Source organism: Echiichthys vipera (genome assembly GCF_963691815.1).
Source record: "Echiichthys vipera genome assembly, chromosome: 1".
In the NCBI taxonomy this organism is placed as follows: Eukaryota; Metazoa; Chordata; class Actinopteri; order Perciformes; family Trachinidae; genus Echiichthys; species Echiichthys vipera.
The window spans coordinates 28,169,338-28,184,773 of record NC_139826.1 but is presented as its reverse complement, the minus strand read 5'-3'; the positions used below and the strand labels follow the sequence as shown (position 1 = coordinate 28,184,773).

Sequence of the window (15,436 nt, the reverse complement as noted above, 5' to 3'; positions counted from 1 at the left end):
ATCAATGGATAAAAGTTTATATACACTTCTGAAGCTGCAAAACAAGTTTGCAGAAGCAAAAAGAAAACAAGATGTTTTTAAACATAACACTGAAATAATGTTAGGATAAGTCAAACATGTGCAGCAATAAATAAAAACCATGTCATATAAACACAACATGGTGTTAGGGATAAAAGATAAATATAAAAAATAGACAATAAGTGCAGGTAATACTGTAAGTATCTCATCTAGAGACATGTCTCACTATCACTAAACTGTACTGGAGTCTTGTACAAAACGTGTTTAAGAAAGAAACTGTTCTTGTAAAATCATCCAGATGTGTTGCCGTGGTGCTCTGTGGTCGTCGTAGCCTCTTAAGACACCGTGCAAGTGGAGGATTTTGGCCGCTGCTCCAGTATGGATTCACGTCGCAGGTCGTTGGGCAAAGCGCCGTCGGCTCCCCAGACCGTGAGCTCGCCGTAGATCCCCATCTCGATCATCTCCTCCTGCCACGGGATGGAGATGTTCCCCGAGGCGAACTCGTCAAAAAATTCATTGTCCTTGTCATCTAGCTGCACGCCTTTAACCGTGGAGAAGGCCCCGACGTCGTCAATGTTCTTGGCGTAAACTGTCTTTGAGTCTGGCACGAAAGGGGGCGTGAGGATCCCTGAGGAGACACAAGTGTTTCAGGGACATTTGACTTGTTGAACTTTATTTATTTTCAACTCTATCAACTGTGAAGTAAAAAGCAACTGGAGAAGTCTCTTTATTCAACCCTGAGCTCATCAGGGTGAAAACACACTACAAGCTGGATTATGTCAATTATACAATTTCTAACAAATGTCACATAAACAGCAAAAACTAAACACAAAGAGCCACAAAACAGACTTAAAGAAATAAGAATCATATTCAAAGCCCCGCAAAACTTAAATATGTCTCTATAAATAGTCATGAGTTTAAGTTATTAAGTTATTTTATATTTAATCAGGGCTGCATCGTGATTGGTTCACAGAAATACGTGACGTCACGTTTTCAGCTGGGTGCAGCTAACTTCAAACCAGTGAAAAGAGAAAAAAACACAAACTATATTATATATTATATATATGTATGTATCTTGTGGAAAAGCTTAAACTGTTCAAACTTGTTCATGAAGGACGTCACTGCTCAAAGTAGAAGCTGATTGAGAAAATGTGCTTTCAGGGCCTTTAATAACTTAACAAAAATATTGAAAACTGCCCAAAAAAGAGCGTAAAGGACTATAAAACTCTCCTCTATGAAATAACGATATAATCTCGCTATTTTTAGATGCCCGTTGGTTAAATAAATGGACTTTTCCTGTAAGTTTTTAAGTGTTTTTTTAATTTTTTGAGATTAGTCTTTAGACTTGTGAAGTGGCGAGAACACGTCTTTCCTACGATTGAAATTAGATTAATCATAAAATTTGGAAAAACTGGAATTGAGGAGTTTTCCCATGAAATAACCACGAGAATGAGGATTAAATGCATGTTTGAACTGTAACAGTGCAAAAATATTAAGATACTTAAAATATAAGTAAATAAACAGACCTGGCAGAGACTGGTAATGACGGTGAAATTATATGAAAACAGACCTGCGTTGAGTTTCCTCCAGTTGATCTCACTGAAGAAGGCGTGTGCCCTGATCTCGTCACATGATCCGTTCTTGAAGCCGAGCCTCTTGTGGACCTCTTTGAACAGCAGACCCTCACAGATGGACCGGGCGCGCTCACTGAACTTCTCCGGATACATTACTGTATCATTCAGAATCCGCTTCTTCACCACCTTATTCTCCACCTCGACACAGCACAAAGAACAGGAGGGACTCAGTTGCACCGCCCTTTAAAAACATTTGTTCACCCTTTTCTTCTTTAAGGTCTTTGAATGCACCAGAAAGTGTGGCTTTAACCACTTCTTCTTATTTAATATCAATCTGCAGGTGTACTCAGGGAATTAATGTTTAAGTACAGTATATGCATAGTTATCTGCATATGCTGCACAATACCACTTTAAATTCTCTATAAAGTAAATATATACTTTGACGCACATAAATTCATCAGTTAAATGCATTTGTGGTACAAAGTACAATTTCGAGGTACTTGTACTTGAGTATTTAAATTTTTTGCTTTTTAGAGGCAAATATTGTCCTTTCTATTCCATTAATTTGACAAATAATGTTACTTTTCAGATTTTACAAACAAAATATATAATCTTTACAGAATATCATGTAGTGCTATAGACTAAACTAACAGTATGAAATGGGTTAGTTAGTAGTGCCCATAAGTACTTTAAGTACATCTTACTGATACTTTTGTACTTTTACATAAGTCAAAGTCTGAACTAGGACTTTTAATTGTAACAAAGAACGTTTACAGTGATGCATTACTACTGTAAATTTAAAGAAACACTTCACCATGTTTTTCTCACATGCCTCCACGGTGAACGCAGAATCCAAAAACGTCTTCGTTCACTGCGGATGCATGAGAGAAAAACCCATTTTTCTCCAAGAAATCAAGGTAACACAAAGCGAGTAAGTGATATGGTCATTTTGAGGGTAAAGTATTACTTTAAGTAAGAAATGTGAGTATTTCTTCCCCCACTGGTTAAATGAGGACTTCATATTTCCGAGCAATATAAGCATCAGGCCACAAGTGGGCAAAGTTGAGCTAACAAATGTTTAAGAACTGTTGCTGTATTATCACAAAGGTTAAATAAAGCTGTTTCAAACATCACAACAGAAGGATGAAAGAGCTGAGAAGTCTGTGAAGAAAGAGGCAGAGACAAAAGATCAAACAAACACATATTTAAAGCACACAGTAACACACATTTTTAAGTAACACAGTATACTAACCTTCTCTCCTCTGGTCCTGAAGGGTCCCTTGGCAGCCATGAACTCGTACAGAGTGACCCCCAAAGTGAAGTAATCCACGGAATAGTCGTACTCTTCTCCTTTCAGCAGCTCAGGAGCCATGAAACCTGCAGGAGAGAGAAAAGAGGACACAACAATTCAGTTTTAGTTACATTTGGAAAAGGATCCATTTACGAAGGCCACCCATTTCCCGATTCAATTTGATTCAGTATCATAACATTGATGCATATTATATAGCTCTGATATTTGCTCTATTCATCTCTCATTGTGCTCTATAAAGTGACGGTTTCAGTCACAGAGATAAACCTGGTTGGACTGTACCTGGAGTCCCAGCGTAACCCTTGATTTTGAACTGATCATCAGCCAGCTCCACAGCCAGACCAAGGTCAGAGATACGGACGTTACCTGTGAGAACAAACACATGCGTGTGTAATGTCAAGAGCTGAGCACGTCACAGATACCAGTGTTGAACTGCAGTGCTACGTCTCTGACTCGTTAACCTGTAGTGGCGTGATAACTCAAAGACGTCCTTGTGTTGGAAGTAAGACTCGTACTGTAGGTGTGAAGTGTGTGTGAGTGGTTCAGTGTGTTTATATAGCTTGTGTGTGTGTTTTGACCTCAGGAGGCCAAGAATTGAACGTATTTTAAAGTCAAGGTGAGGGTCTTTCATATTATTACAGTAAAGTAAGTGCAGTAAATTTAATTGTTTTAAAGGAATAGTTCAAAAGAATTATGGCTATGACTATGGCTATTTGCTTTCTTATGTTATATGAGAAGAAGTACGCCTCTTTCAAGTCTGTACGGTAAAAATGAAGCCATAAAGACAGCTAGTCTGGCTGTGTATAAAAAATAGGAAGTTTTTTTACACTTTGATTTTAGTTCAGATTAAACAAACATGTTAAATCAGTGAGCTTCTGAGGTGTGTGAGGTGGATTTTGCTATATTTGGACAGAAAGGTTTCCCCCACTTCCATTTTTTATACAGGGTCATCCCTATGTTCCCTAGGTCCAATGTTTCCCGCTCTGCCTTCACAGATTTAATTCAGCATTTTGGCTAGAGGTAACGGTTAGGTAACGGTTAGGTAACGGTTAGGTAACGGTTAGGGTGAGGGGCTAGTGTTAGGTTTAGGGGGTAGTGTTAGGGTCTACATAAGCCTATTTTCCGGGGAATTCGGCACTGATTGTGGAAAAAATAACAGACCGGGAAACATAGGACCTTTTCTGTGAACAGCAGGGAAACACCGGATGTTTTTAAAAAAAAAACATATTTTTAAAAAGGTCCTATGTTCCCCGGTCACATACAAAATGGGGAACAGGGGACCCGGGAACATGCGCTCCCTCTTTATGCTAATGTGAAGCTAAGATTACACTCTCCTGGTTTAACATACAGACATGAGAGTGGTATAAATCCTCTGGTCTAACTCAAAAGACAACAAACAAATTTCCTAAAATGTCAAAGCATTGTTTTAACGGAATATTCTAGTGGTCCAAAATCTGATGGTACGTCATAATAATTACAAGAGAAAATGGTGTCCTGATGCAAGAATTACCACTCAAACATGAATCCCGCAACTACGAGAAGTCTTCACACACAAAAAGACTTCAGACTGCATTTCCGGACCAAACACAAGAGACTACACTTTTCTTTTTTATTATACTTGAGTGTGTGACCTTGATTATCCAGCAGCACGTTCTCTGGTTTGAGGTCTCTGTAGATGATCCTCTTCTGATGGAGGTGCTCCAGGCCCTGGATGATCTGAGCAGCGTAGTAGCAGGCCCGCGGCTCGTCCATTCCCGGGTTGTTTTCATCAACGTTATAAATGTGATACCTAGTGGCACAAGACAGAGTTAATAATAATATGACCTGGCTCAGGTTTGTAAAACATGAACAAATACATACACAAAATGAATGCCAATGAATTTCTTTTATTATCTAGCCTTACAGTCAGTCGTAATGGAAAAAGGACAGAAATAAACTACTTTAAAGTCGTTTTTGGGGGCTAAATTACAAGGTATCCGATGGTGCATAGAATCGCGTACTCACCATCAGGGGGTAAGAAAATCAGAGGCATTAATTGTTAGAACCATAATTGTTTGGAACATTATTTTGCTTTGGGATCCATATATGTTTATGTTAAGAAATAAATAAAGAAATAAACACAATGTTCGGGACATTAATTCATGACATATGATAGTGAAAAAACATCAGGTAACTGACCCTTTGATCCCATTTTTTATGTTACATGACGTCACACCAAAGCCAAATAAATATGGGATTTCAATTAAACAGCATCATAATCCCTATATCAAAAAAAAATTGTTAATATTGTGCTGCAAAGTGTCTCAAGTAGTTGTGTTTGGCAGATCCTTAGAGGATGAAGAATCAAAGGGAGAGACTGAAATATTCAAAGAACATGAAGCTAAAGAATAATAAAAGATGAGATGTTGTGGTCAGTACGTCAGTGAGTGAGACTGAACGAGATCTCACCTCAGGTCTCCTCCGTTCATGATGGTCATGACCAGACACAACTCTGTTTTTGACTGGAAGGCGTACGCCAACGAGACGATGAACCTGCTGTGAACTCGAGCCAGAATATTCTTCTCCACCATCGCCCCCTACAGGACAGGAAGGGACAGCAGACATGAGTATATATTTACTGTGTTTACAGCGCTCTAGCTTTTCCTGTCCCCACGTCATTTATCAGTAGCTATTTGCCAGAGTCTAACTTAGATTTCCTCATTATCACCTCTTTCTTTTCATTTCCTCGTGTTTGAAGGACAACATTTTTTGGCTTTAGCATCCATGAAAAAGGTGTGTCATAAAACTGTAGCATGTTTCAGTGCTGATGTGAGAAGGTGTCATATGATGGAAAACATCTGACATTTGAGGGTTGGCTGCACAGCAGCATGGCAACATCCAGTCAACAAAGTAATTTTTACAAACATTTAATTGCATTTGAATGCAGCATTTAAGTCAAGTTCCATCAAGCTTCCGTTTTGCATCAAGACAAATTGTTTTTTACCATATACGCAGCTTATACGAAGCTAGTCAGCATCATTTTGACTACATTCGATCATGTATATTTACCAGCCACGATATGCGAGTCTGCGTCTGTGTCATCAAGGCAAAATGTGGTTGTGACACCTTTTGTAGTGGAAACTACCTCAGAGGCTGCTTTGAGTATCTTTTGTGGTGTTTTTGTCTTTCTGCAGCCAGATATTGTCACCACAATAACATCACAACCGTGCAAGATACAGTCATGAAACGTTACATGTGTGTATTTTAGATCAAAATGAAGGCCGATTTCTAAAATGGGTGTGATCTGAGCAAGGTGGGTGGAAGTACGGTGGTAGAAAGTTGGGAAGGGGACTTGGCCGACCACTTTACGCCTCTGGCCAGTTAAGTGTGCGTAATGCAATCACAAAACGTAACAGGTGTGTATTTAAGATCAAAATGAAAGCCGCGTTCAAAGATGGGTCTCGTCCGAGCAAGGACGCCGGACGAAGGTTGGGCCGGTGTCGTCGCTGGTGTGATCCCATCGTAAGACGGTCTCTGGTTGAAACATTTTGTTTAATCTGTCAAGGCAGTGTAAACTAATAAAAACTGGATCATTTTAGCAACAATTTGAGCTGAAGTTATAGTCATCTTACTGTTTTTGTTTATGGGGATTGAGCAGAAGATTATTGGATCCACTCCAGAGCTGCTCCATTTATAAACATGGCAGGATTGGCCCTTTATAAGGAGATCAAAATGCTCTAATGCTGAGGCACTAATCATATAAGACAAAGGTGCCTAACGTCGTCTGCAGCTCCATCTAGTTACTGGGTGTTGTTTAGAGGGGGGATTAAACAGATACTGTACATAACAATACTACAACTCATGTTTACAGATTTCTACCATGGCACAAAATGTCAATTTAATAACCAAGAGTAAAAGTCTTAGAGAAATGACTTGTCTTTCTACCTCATTGCCTTTTCTTTTCTTCAGCCTCCTCTTGTTGAGCTTCTTGCAGGCATACAGTTTCCCCGTGGCCTTCATCTGACAGGCAGACACTTCCCCAAAACCCCCTTTCCCCAATACGCGAAAATCCAAAAACCAGTCCTCTCCCATGGGCTGCATCTCCAACCACTTCCACTGCAGAAACCTTTTCAGAAACAAACTTTCCAGGAAGAAAGTGTAGGGCACTTCCTTGAGAAAGTCCATCACATTGTCAATGGTCTCCCTTAAAAGATCATCACCGGCCTCTCTGTGTTTCTCTTTGACCTTTGTGATGCTATTTTCTGGCAGGAAGGGGCAGAAATACTTGGCGCCAGGCTCCATGTACCGGGACAAGATCTTGCTCGCTTTCTTGACTCGATCTTCATCCTCAGCCATACTGTATTCCTCAATATCCTTCCACAGGTGGCAGGGGCCTTTATACTCATTATTGGAGTTTAGGAACTCCTGAAAGAGACGTTTTCCGATGGGCTGGTCCACACAGACTGTCTGGAAGCCCAGATCTAAAGTCTCCCGCAGGCCTTCACAGACTGTGATGTGAGGCAGCTTCAGGCGGGAGTGGTACTTCTTGTCTCGGTTGGATGCAGGATTGGAAGTGCCATCAACGCTCCCGCGGGCCGAGATGTAAGCAGAGTTGGCTACCACTGTCGTCAGGCCACCAATATCCATGATGACACGGCTGAAAAGTGAGGAGGAGGAGGGATGGAGGAATGTGTGTGATGCAGCAAACAGCTACAGAGGTGCAGAAGTGGAGTAAACGTCTTCTTAGTGCAGAGAAGACCGGACAGCAAAAAGAAAGTAGCAGCACAGATTATATGTGACTCATTTCCAAAAAAGAATGAGATGAAATGTGGATGTCCTCTTCAGAAAGAGAGAATAAAATTGTCAACTGAGCGTCTGCTCGCTGCAGACAGCCACAGAGAGCTCCTGAGAGTCTCTTTCACACACATGCAAGCACACATGCAGATCTACCTGACTCATCACCTTTCCCCAAAGGGATTTATCCACTCTGTAACACTTTAATGCTTTATCCTGCGCTAACCCATGTGCAAGCTATAGAAGCAGAGAAGGAAACAAAGCGAAAACAAAGACTCAGGAAACATGATAGAAAGCAAAGGCAGAAACTGAAAGCGACAAGGAGAGAGAAGGAGGAGGGATAAATGTGGCATGCACATAGTGGGCTGGTAATGACAGGAATGCAGCGAAGCAGAGAGAGAGAGCGCAAGAGAGAGAGTAAACATCACAGTAGTAAACATCATGCTGCTGGAGAGGGCTGGTTTTATACTCTTTTGGTCTTACTTTGCTGATTATCTCTCTATAACCCTAGAACAAAAAAGCCATCCAGTTATTCCTCTAATGATGCTCTTTATATTGTGAGGTAACTATAGTCTTACCTGCATACTCATTTAGTTTAGTTTAGTTTATTTCGAACATGTAAAAAATAAAAAAAACCCATGTTAATTGTACATAGAATAAAGCAAAGGTCATTCACGTTATACTGTTTTTACTAGTAATTACCTATTATTAGTATGCTAAAACACTAAAGTAAGCATGTTAGCCTTTAGCTCAAAGCACCCCTGTTTAGCTTCACAGAGCAATGGCTCTAGCTTAAATGGCCGCAGGTCTTCTTGGTTTGTGTTTATCATTGTGCACAACATGGTTTAGACGAAACATCCATAGCTGACAGTTGAATATGTCATTCTGTGATAAAGATTTATGATACAGATATGGATTAAGATCCATTTCTCTGCACACATGTACACTACTTTAGCACAGCAGTCCTTTGAGCTAAATGCTAATGTCTGCATGCTAATATTTAGCATAATGTTTACCATGTTTTACGTCTTTGTTTAGCAAGTTAACATGTGCTACAAAGTCATTCGTTTTGCAGGTGTTTGGTCATTAACCAAGTTACTGGACAAATTGAAAATTTGACCTGACGATGTTCATGACAACCATCCTTCCCAAAATCACTTCATCCTCTAGGGATCATGAATGTCTGTACTACAAAATTACATAGCAGTCCATCGGTTGTTAGTGAGATATGTCAGTCTGGACCAAAGAGGTGGACAGAACAACCGACTTGTTCGATAGAGCCATCTCGCTACGTAGATATAAAGGGTTCTTAAATTTGACGACTTGCTGCTTTTCTCAGTTTTTATGGTTATCAATTGAATATATTTTGTTTTTTGACTGTTGGTCGAACATACCAAGCAACTTGAAGATGTCGCCCTCGGCTTTGGGAACTTGTGATGGGGAATTTTCACTACTTTTTGACACTTGTGTCAGCATTGATCTGTGATTAACACAATAACATTGATGTGTCAATGCATCATTTAAATCAGAGCAAATCATACGCAGGCGTTCACCTTCACTGTTGTCCTTAGTAACCAAGCTGCCTGGCTTTTCAAGGTGATCCTTAGGTTTCTTCAAGGAGTGAAGGAAGTGGTGGCCGGAGAGGGAAGTTCACCTGTTGGCCCAACTCAGCCTCCCTACAGGCAGCATGCCCACCTTATCTCTGCCTTATAAATAGCTAATAAGAGATAACACATACATCACACTCTGGAGCGACGTCCAGGGAGTGAGTTTTGGCTTAAATTACTGTATAAGACAATTAGACAGGGGACAAAGAAAGACATTAGCACAACCCTGAAAGTGCCTAAAAATTTGTGGGGAGGGAAAGGAAGGAGAGAGAAGAAATAAATACTGCTGTTTGAATCTTACTGTAAGTGAGGGCGCGGAGGAGAGAAGTAAAAGGTAGAGTTTAGAGAAGGAAAGAAAAAGGTCTGCTGTGGATCCTTAACTGCACAGAGCTTCATCATGGCCGCCTTGAAGGAGAAGAGGACATGTGGGCAACGATGTGAAGACTTTGGCCGTTTTGTCTGGAACTCAGACAATGGGACGTTAATGGGGAGAACACCAGAGAAATGGGGTAATTATAACTTCATTAATCTCTCGTGTGCAACATTAAATAATAATATAATACAATAGCTCTGTATTAAATACAAAACTAGAAGTATAATTTATGAGGCTGTAGTTTGTAGCACTACTGAGGAAATATCCAGATATGTGCCACTTGGTGAAGGTCTGCTTGTCTCTTATATCGATCGTCTTGAATCGCTGGTGACGAATGCTAATAAACATTTAGGCAACACCTATCTCCCCAGCTACTTTGAACACAAAAGGAGAAGGCCCTTCAAGTCAAATGTGAGACTCCAAAAAATCAAACTGGGTTTTAACGGCATTACTTCGGCATTAGTTCTTCATTATCCTATGCAAAACAATTACGGTGAAACTCAGGCTTGCCCCAAATATGCTCCAACAAATATGTATCTTTTTTTTAAAGTCAGGTAAGTAAAATGTAATGACGATCTAAAACATAAAATAATGATAAAATATAAGAATTAAATATATTAAACAATAGAATACTGATAAAATATAATAATACTATGTAAAGTGTGTTTGTATCATTGTGTCCATCTGAAACAAATATCCAGTGTTTGTCCAGTATTTAAACTGAAGAACTGCAAAGATTTGTTGAAGTCCAGATTCAGATTTCTTTCAAGTCCCTCTTAAAACAATACTCAGATACACTAATGTACATGTGAAGAGTTATGAATCTGTAATTATTTTTCTTCTGCAATTTCCCAGTTTGGGATCAATAAAGTATTTATATTCTATTGTCCATACTGGGGACATGATTCACCATTTTTTCTTAGGTTTAGCTTAAACTAATGAGAATCTAACATCCAGTGGTCTTATTTTGCCAAATCAAGTGGGTATTAACCAAAGTAACAGTCTTTTTTAGAACAAAATTCCCTTTTCATGTATTAAAGCAACCCATAACTCTTTCAATGTACATACAGTAGAAGTAGCCAAGACCAATATTATTCCGTTAGAAGTGAAAGTACTTCTTTTAAAATGTTAAGTTTATAAGTATAAAATGTATAATGTACATAAAGTATATAAGGCACTCATTATGCAACAGAATGGCTTATGTCAGTGTTAGTGGATGAATATTGTCACTAAAGCCTTAAAGAGTGAGCAGCATTTCAGTGATGCAGCTGGTAGAAGTGGAGGTATTTTAAACTACCTTATATACATATATATTGGTTTATATTTTTTAAGAACTTCATATATTTTTCTGTATAAAATATAAATTAAATAGGAAATCAAATAAATGTGAACGCAGATACATTCCATCACTGCGTATGGGCATGTGAGCATTGTGTTGTAAATGATGAACCACATACAGTACATGCAACTATGTGTGTATGTGTGTGTGTTCTATAGTAAAAGACAAAAACACATCATGGGCTTACTGTTACGTGTGACATTTCCTGCCCTTTTACTATCACCACAGCGAGTGTTTGCAGCATTTGGACACGGAGAGATAAGCCTGCTGTTGTGATAAGCTTTGTTTTTTCTGTCCTTCCCCCCTCCCCTGTTTGATCTTACAATCAGATTAAATTGAGCTCATATCAACAGAGGACACCTTGACCTCTGCAAATGAATGTAGACATACACCTTTGTAACGACACTCGGCAGGCCCTCCTCTGCCGTGAGTGTATACTGTAAAAACAGGAGGGATTTTTCTCCTTTATTTTACAACATACTCTGAACAACTAGCAGAAAAAAGCTTTAAAATAAAGACTTTTACAACATCAGAGGGGAACGTAAACAAAGAGAGGTGAACCTGATTGTGTTGTTGAAAAAAAAACGCTCTTCTTTACAGTGTACATCAGTCTGTATTATGTGGCCTTCTACGTGGTGATGACGTCCCTCTTTTGTCTGGCCATCTGGACGCTCATGTACACCTTGTGTCCTTACGCCCCGGACTACCAAGACCAACTAAAATCTCCGGGTAACATAACAACAACAACAACAACAACAACAACAACAACAACAACAACAACAACAATATGATGATGACTTAACTTAAACCTCAGTTAACTAGTTCTTTGTTTGCTTCTCTGTTCAGGGGTGATGGTGTGGCCCAACACGTACGGGGAGGAAATCGTTGAAATCAACTACAACACATCAGACAAGGCCAGCTGGATGAAGATGACCAACATCCTTAATGAGTTCCTGAAGCGTTAGTAATAACTCACACCACCATGTTGGGCAGTAACCTGAATATTTAACACAAAACAAGACGTCTAAATCTTTCTTTCTGTCCCACGCATTCAGCCTACAATGACACCAAGCAGCTTGAATGTAACAACCACAACTGCACAAAGGGAAAGTACTTCATCCAGAACACCTTCTCTGCCCCTAACCACACCAAGTGGGCATGCCCCTTCACGCAAAGCATGCTGGGAGCCTGCTCAGGATTTGAGGACCCGACCTTTGGCTACAACTGCAGCATGCCTTGTGTCATTATTAAGATGAACAGAGTAGGGTTCATTCATATGTCCTTATAGATCTTTCAGAACAAAAAAGCAACATTAAAAAGCCATGACGACAGGTGAATGTTCTGTTTTGTCTCTGCAGATCATCAACTTTTTGCCAACTAATCAAACTAAAGTTCCCCTATACGTCAACTGCACTGTACTGGTGAGTAACAACTGCATGCTTCACACTGAAATTAAACGAAGGGGACAGATTTACTTTCAACATAAGGGGAGACACATATTAAGCAAAAAGGTTTTAGCATTGAAAACTTAATTTACTGCATTCAGGTGGATTTTTATTCACCAATTTATGGTTGTTCTATTATGACTTTATCCTCAAAATATTGCAGTCTTTTTTTCATATTACAATGACTTACTTCTCAAAATCTCAGACAATTGTATATTTTTTTTCAACAGTGGCCCAAATACTCCGTCATGGTTGACAGACTAGAATTTGGCCTTCTAGTTATTATTCTCGCTCAAGTTTGCGCTGTATTAGAGCAGCTTTTACTGTGTTTATTTCATCTATTGTTCCTTTTGAGGTTGCATACGGTTTATATATGATTAATTTCTGTGTCTTTGTGTTTTGTGTTGTGTTTAGGACGGACAAAACAATGTGGCCAAAATCGAGTATTTCCCTGATGGGGGAATTATGGATCTCTCTTACTTCCCTTACTACGGACGTAAGGCACAGGTGAGTGAGAATCAGTTTGTTGTTAAAAATGTTTTCTGTAAAGGAAGGGCTGGATTACCAGCCAGGCAAGGTCCCACACTCGTTGTGTCATTTGGATTGTGGTAATATGAAAAGTACAATTTCAGTTATTGTAAAGGGACCCTGTGTCACAAAATATACAGTGCATTCACCAAAATAAACTTGTTTAACCAAACTACCACAGACAAGTGGTCAATAGAGGCGACATTACCCCCAGGTTAATCTGATTAGTGTAAAAGGCAAGGCACTTCTGATTCACAACCAGTTTAACAAACAGATGTTAATGCATTCATGTTGAAAACATTTGTGTCACGTCAAGATTCTCAAGATATTAATATTTAATTTATGAATTAAAAGAATTGTTTGACATTTTGGGAAATAAGCTCACTTGCTTCTTGTTGAGTGCTGGCTCTATCCAAAGGTCATGGATGTATTAATAGAACTGGTTACGGCGCCACTGCGCAGCCTTGCAGGCCACTTTTTTCCAGTGGTCCAGAAATCCCTCTGTGGCCCAAAAAGCATTTTCCCATGATAGGCCACCATTGTAAAAAAAAAAACTGTGACCCTTTTTTGGCGTATGCCCAGGCGAGCAATTCTCACTGGATTGAACAGGCGCCATTTTCAATCAAGCATCCATTTCTAATAATATATCCCCAGTCAAGGTCAAAACGACCATTTTCAGTGACTTCCTGCAGTCTCTGCCAGTTGCTCGGCAACCTTATTGTGATGACAAGACCTGTCACTTGACTCTCCATAAAACACTGTTATTTAAAGTGGCTGGTAGGACAGGCCAGTTGTTTCCCCCTGTTTGCAGTCTTTTAGTTAACGTCTGCCAGCTTGTGGTATCAATCTTCTCATCTAACAGGAAGAAAGTTAATAAGCATATTTCCCAAAATGTTAAACTGTTCTTCCCAGTTTTATGTCATAGACAAATCAAACACATATCAGTAACCAACGGCCATCCTTTTCTTCAGCCTACTTACATCAACCCGTTGGTGGCTGTTCGGTTCAACCTGGTCGGAGAGAAGAAAGCCAAGATCCAGTGCCGAGTGGTCTCCGAGAAGATCAGCTATGAAAACTTCCACGACCCCTATGAAGGAAAAGTCATCTTTACCCTCAAAGCAGTGAAATGAGAAGCAGAAGAGAAGAAGTTCACTCATTCATTCTGATATTATACTGTAATTATGTAACATTGAACCTGTCGGGTGTCTACAGATCAATAGTGACTTTTGTTTAACAGCCTTTAAACCACCTGTATTCAACAGTAAAATGTCTGTGTGGTGTTATAAACACCATGTGTCATGTTGTGATTCATGACCGTTGTTGTCATCAGATTTTTAGATTTAACCATGATATAAAGAATAAAATCTTTAAATCCATGTATTGTTATGTAACATGATGCACACTGTCTGCATGAGTCCTCTCCTCTCTTCATACTGGAGAATGTAAAATTAAAATTTAAAACAACATTGCAGAACATGCAAACAAAGGTAGCGAATGCTAATAAAAAAACATCTTTCTAAATAAAAACTGATTCCAAGTTTTGTTTGGTCTCAAGAGTATTTGACGGAGTTTCCAGCTCGAGGTTGGGGGTGATTAGTTTTGGTGGCAGAATAAGATTTTAGATCAGAACCACTCTGTGAAAATAGTCCTGCTTTCAAACTCAACATTACTTGAGTAAAGATACAGAAGTATTATCAGCAACACTTACTTACAGTATCAAAAGTAAAAGAACTCTTTATGCAGGAAAGTGTTCCCTGTCCGAATTTGACTATATCATATATAATGTTTCTGGATTCATATTACTTTGCCTTCATTGGTGCTTCATGGGGGGACGTGGGTCACAGAGGACAACTCCAACTCAATATCTAGAGCAAGTGCATTAGTCTCCCCCAACAGTGGCGTGCACAGACTTTTTGAAGGGGAGGGGCGAAAAGGGAAAAAAAGGGCACATATAGTGCGTCCTCGCCACTGAAGAGGACACTTTAACACGCGTTTTGGCTCTTAGAGGGTTTTCAACAATTTCCACCATAAATTAATGCATAGCGTTTGACGCTCAGAATTTTCTGAGTGAGGACCCCCAGCACTTAATATGTGCCCACCCAATATCAAAAGGAAATCTGCAGCCTTGGCTGCCTGTAGATGCAGATGGTTGTGCTAATTTTTATACTGGTGTTGGGTATAATCTACAGCAATGCATCATATTATCATATGAGCGTTACCTGCAAAAAGTAAACTTTTCATGCATTTTCCAGCTGATCCAAGAGTTTTTAATTCAGTTATAATGGTAGTATAATAAAGAATTCAATAAAAGATCAATTTATCAGAAAAAATACACAGTTTTCAGTGGACAGTTAAGCGATAGTAATATGCATCAAATGGAAATATTCATGTCAAAAGAAGTACCACAAAGTTGCACTGAGCTACCCCTTTTTAGTTTACAAAAACAAAAACAAAACTATCTGTGATAAAG

General features: G+C 39.4%; 2 protein-coding genes across 2 annotated transcripts; one reads left to right on the top strand and one right to left on the bottom strand.

The window, feature by feature from the left end:
- Positions 1-353: 353 nt before the first annotated feature.
- Positions 354-7,527, bottom strand: grk1a (G protein-coupled receptor kinase 1 a; the record flags this gene model as incomplete). Its single annotated transcript, XM_083917694.1, has 7 exons — positions 354-646; positions 1,589-1,790; positions 2,845-2,969; positions 3,184-3,267; positions 4,533-4,690; positions 5,350-5,477; positions 6,826-7,527. 7 exons carry the CDS (start codon positions 7,525-7,527, stop codon positions 354-356), a joined length of 1,692 nt encoding a protein of 563 aa, XP_083773820.1.
- Positions 7,528-9,678: 2,151 nt separating this feature from the next.
- LOC310953191 (potassium-transporting ATPase subunit beta-like) lies at positions 9,679-14,096 on the top strand (the record flags this gene model as incomplete). The annotated part of the gene is made up of 7 exons (XM_083922148.1): positions 9,679-9,790; positions 11,594-11,722; positions 11,840-11,953; positions 12,049-12,254; positions 12,352-12,414; positions 12,853-12,945; positions 13,938-14,096. The coding sequence occupies 7 exons, from the start codon at positions 9,679-9,681 to the stop codon at positions 14,094-14,096; spliced, it is 876 nt and encodes a 291-aa protein (XP_083778274.1).
- Positions 14,097-15,436: the final 1,340 nt, after the last annotated feature.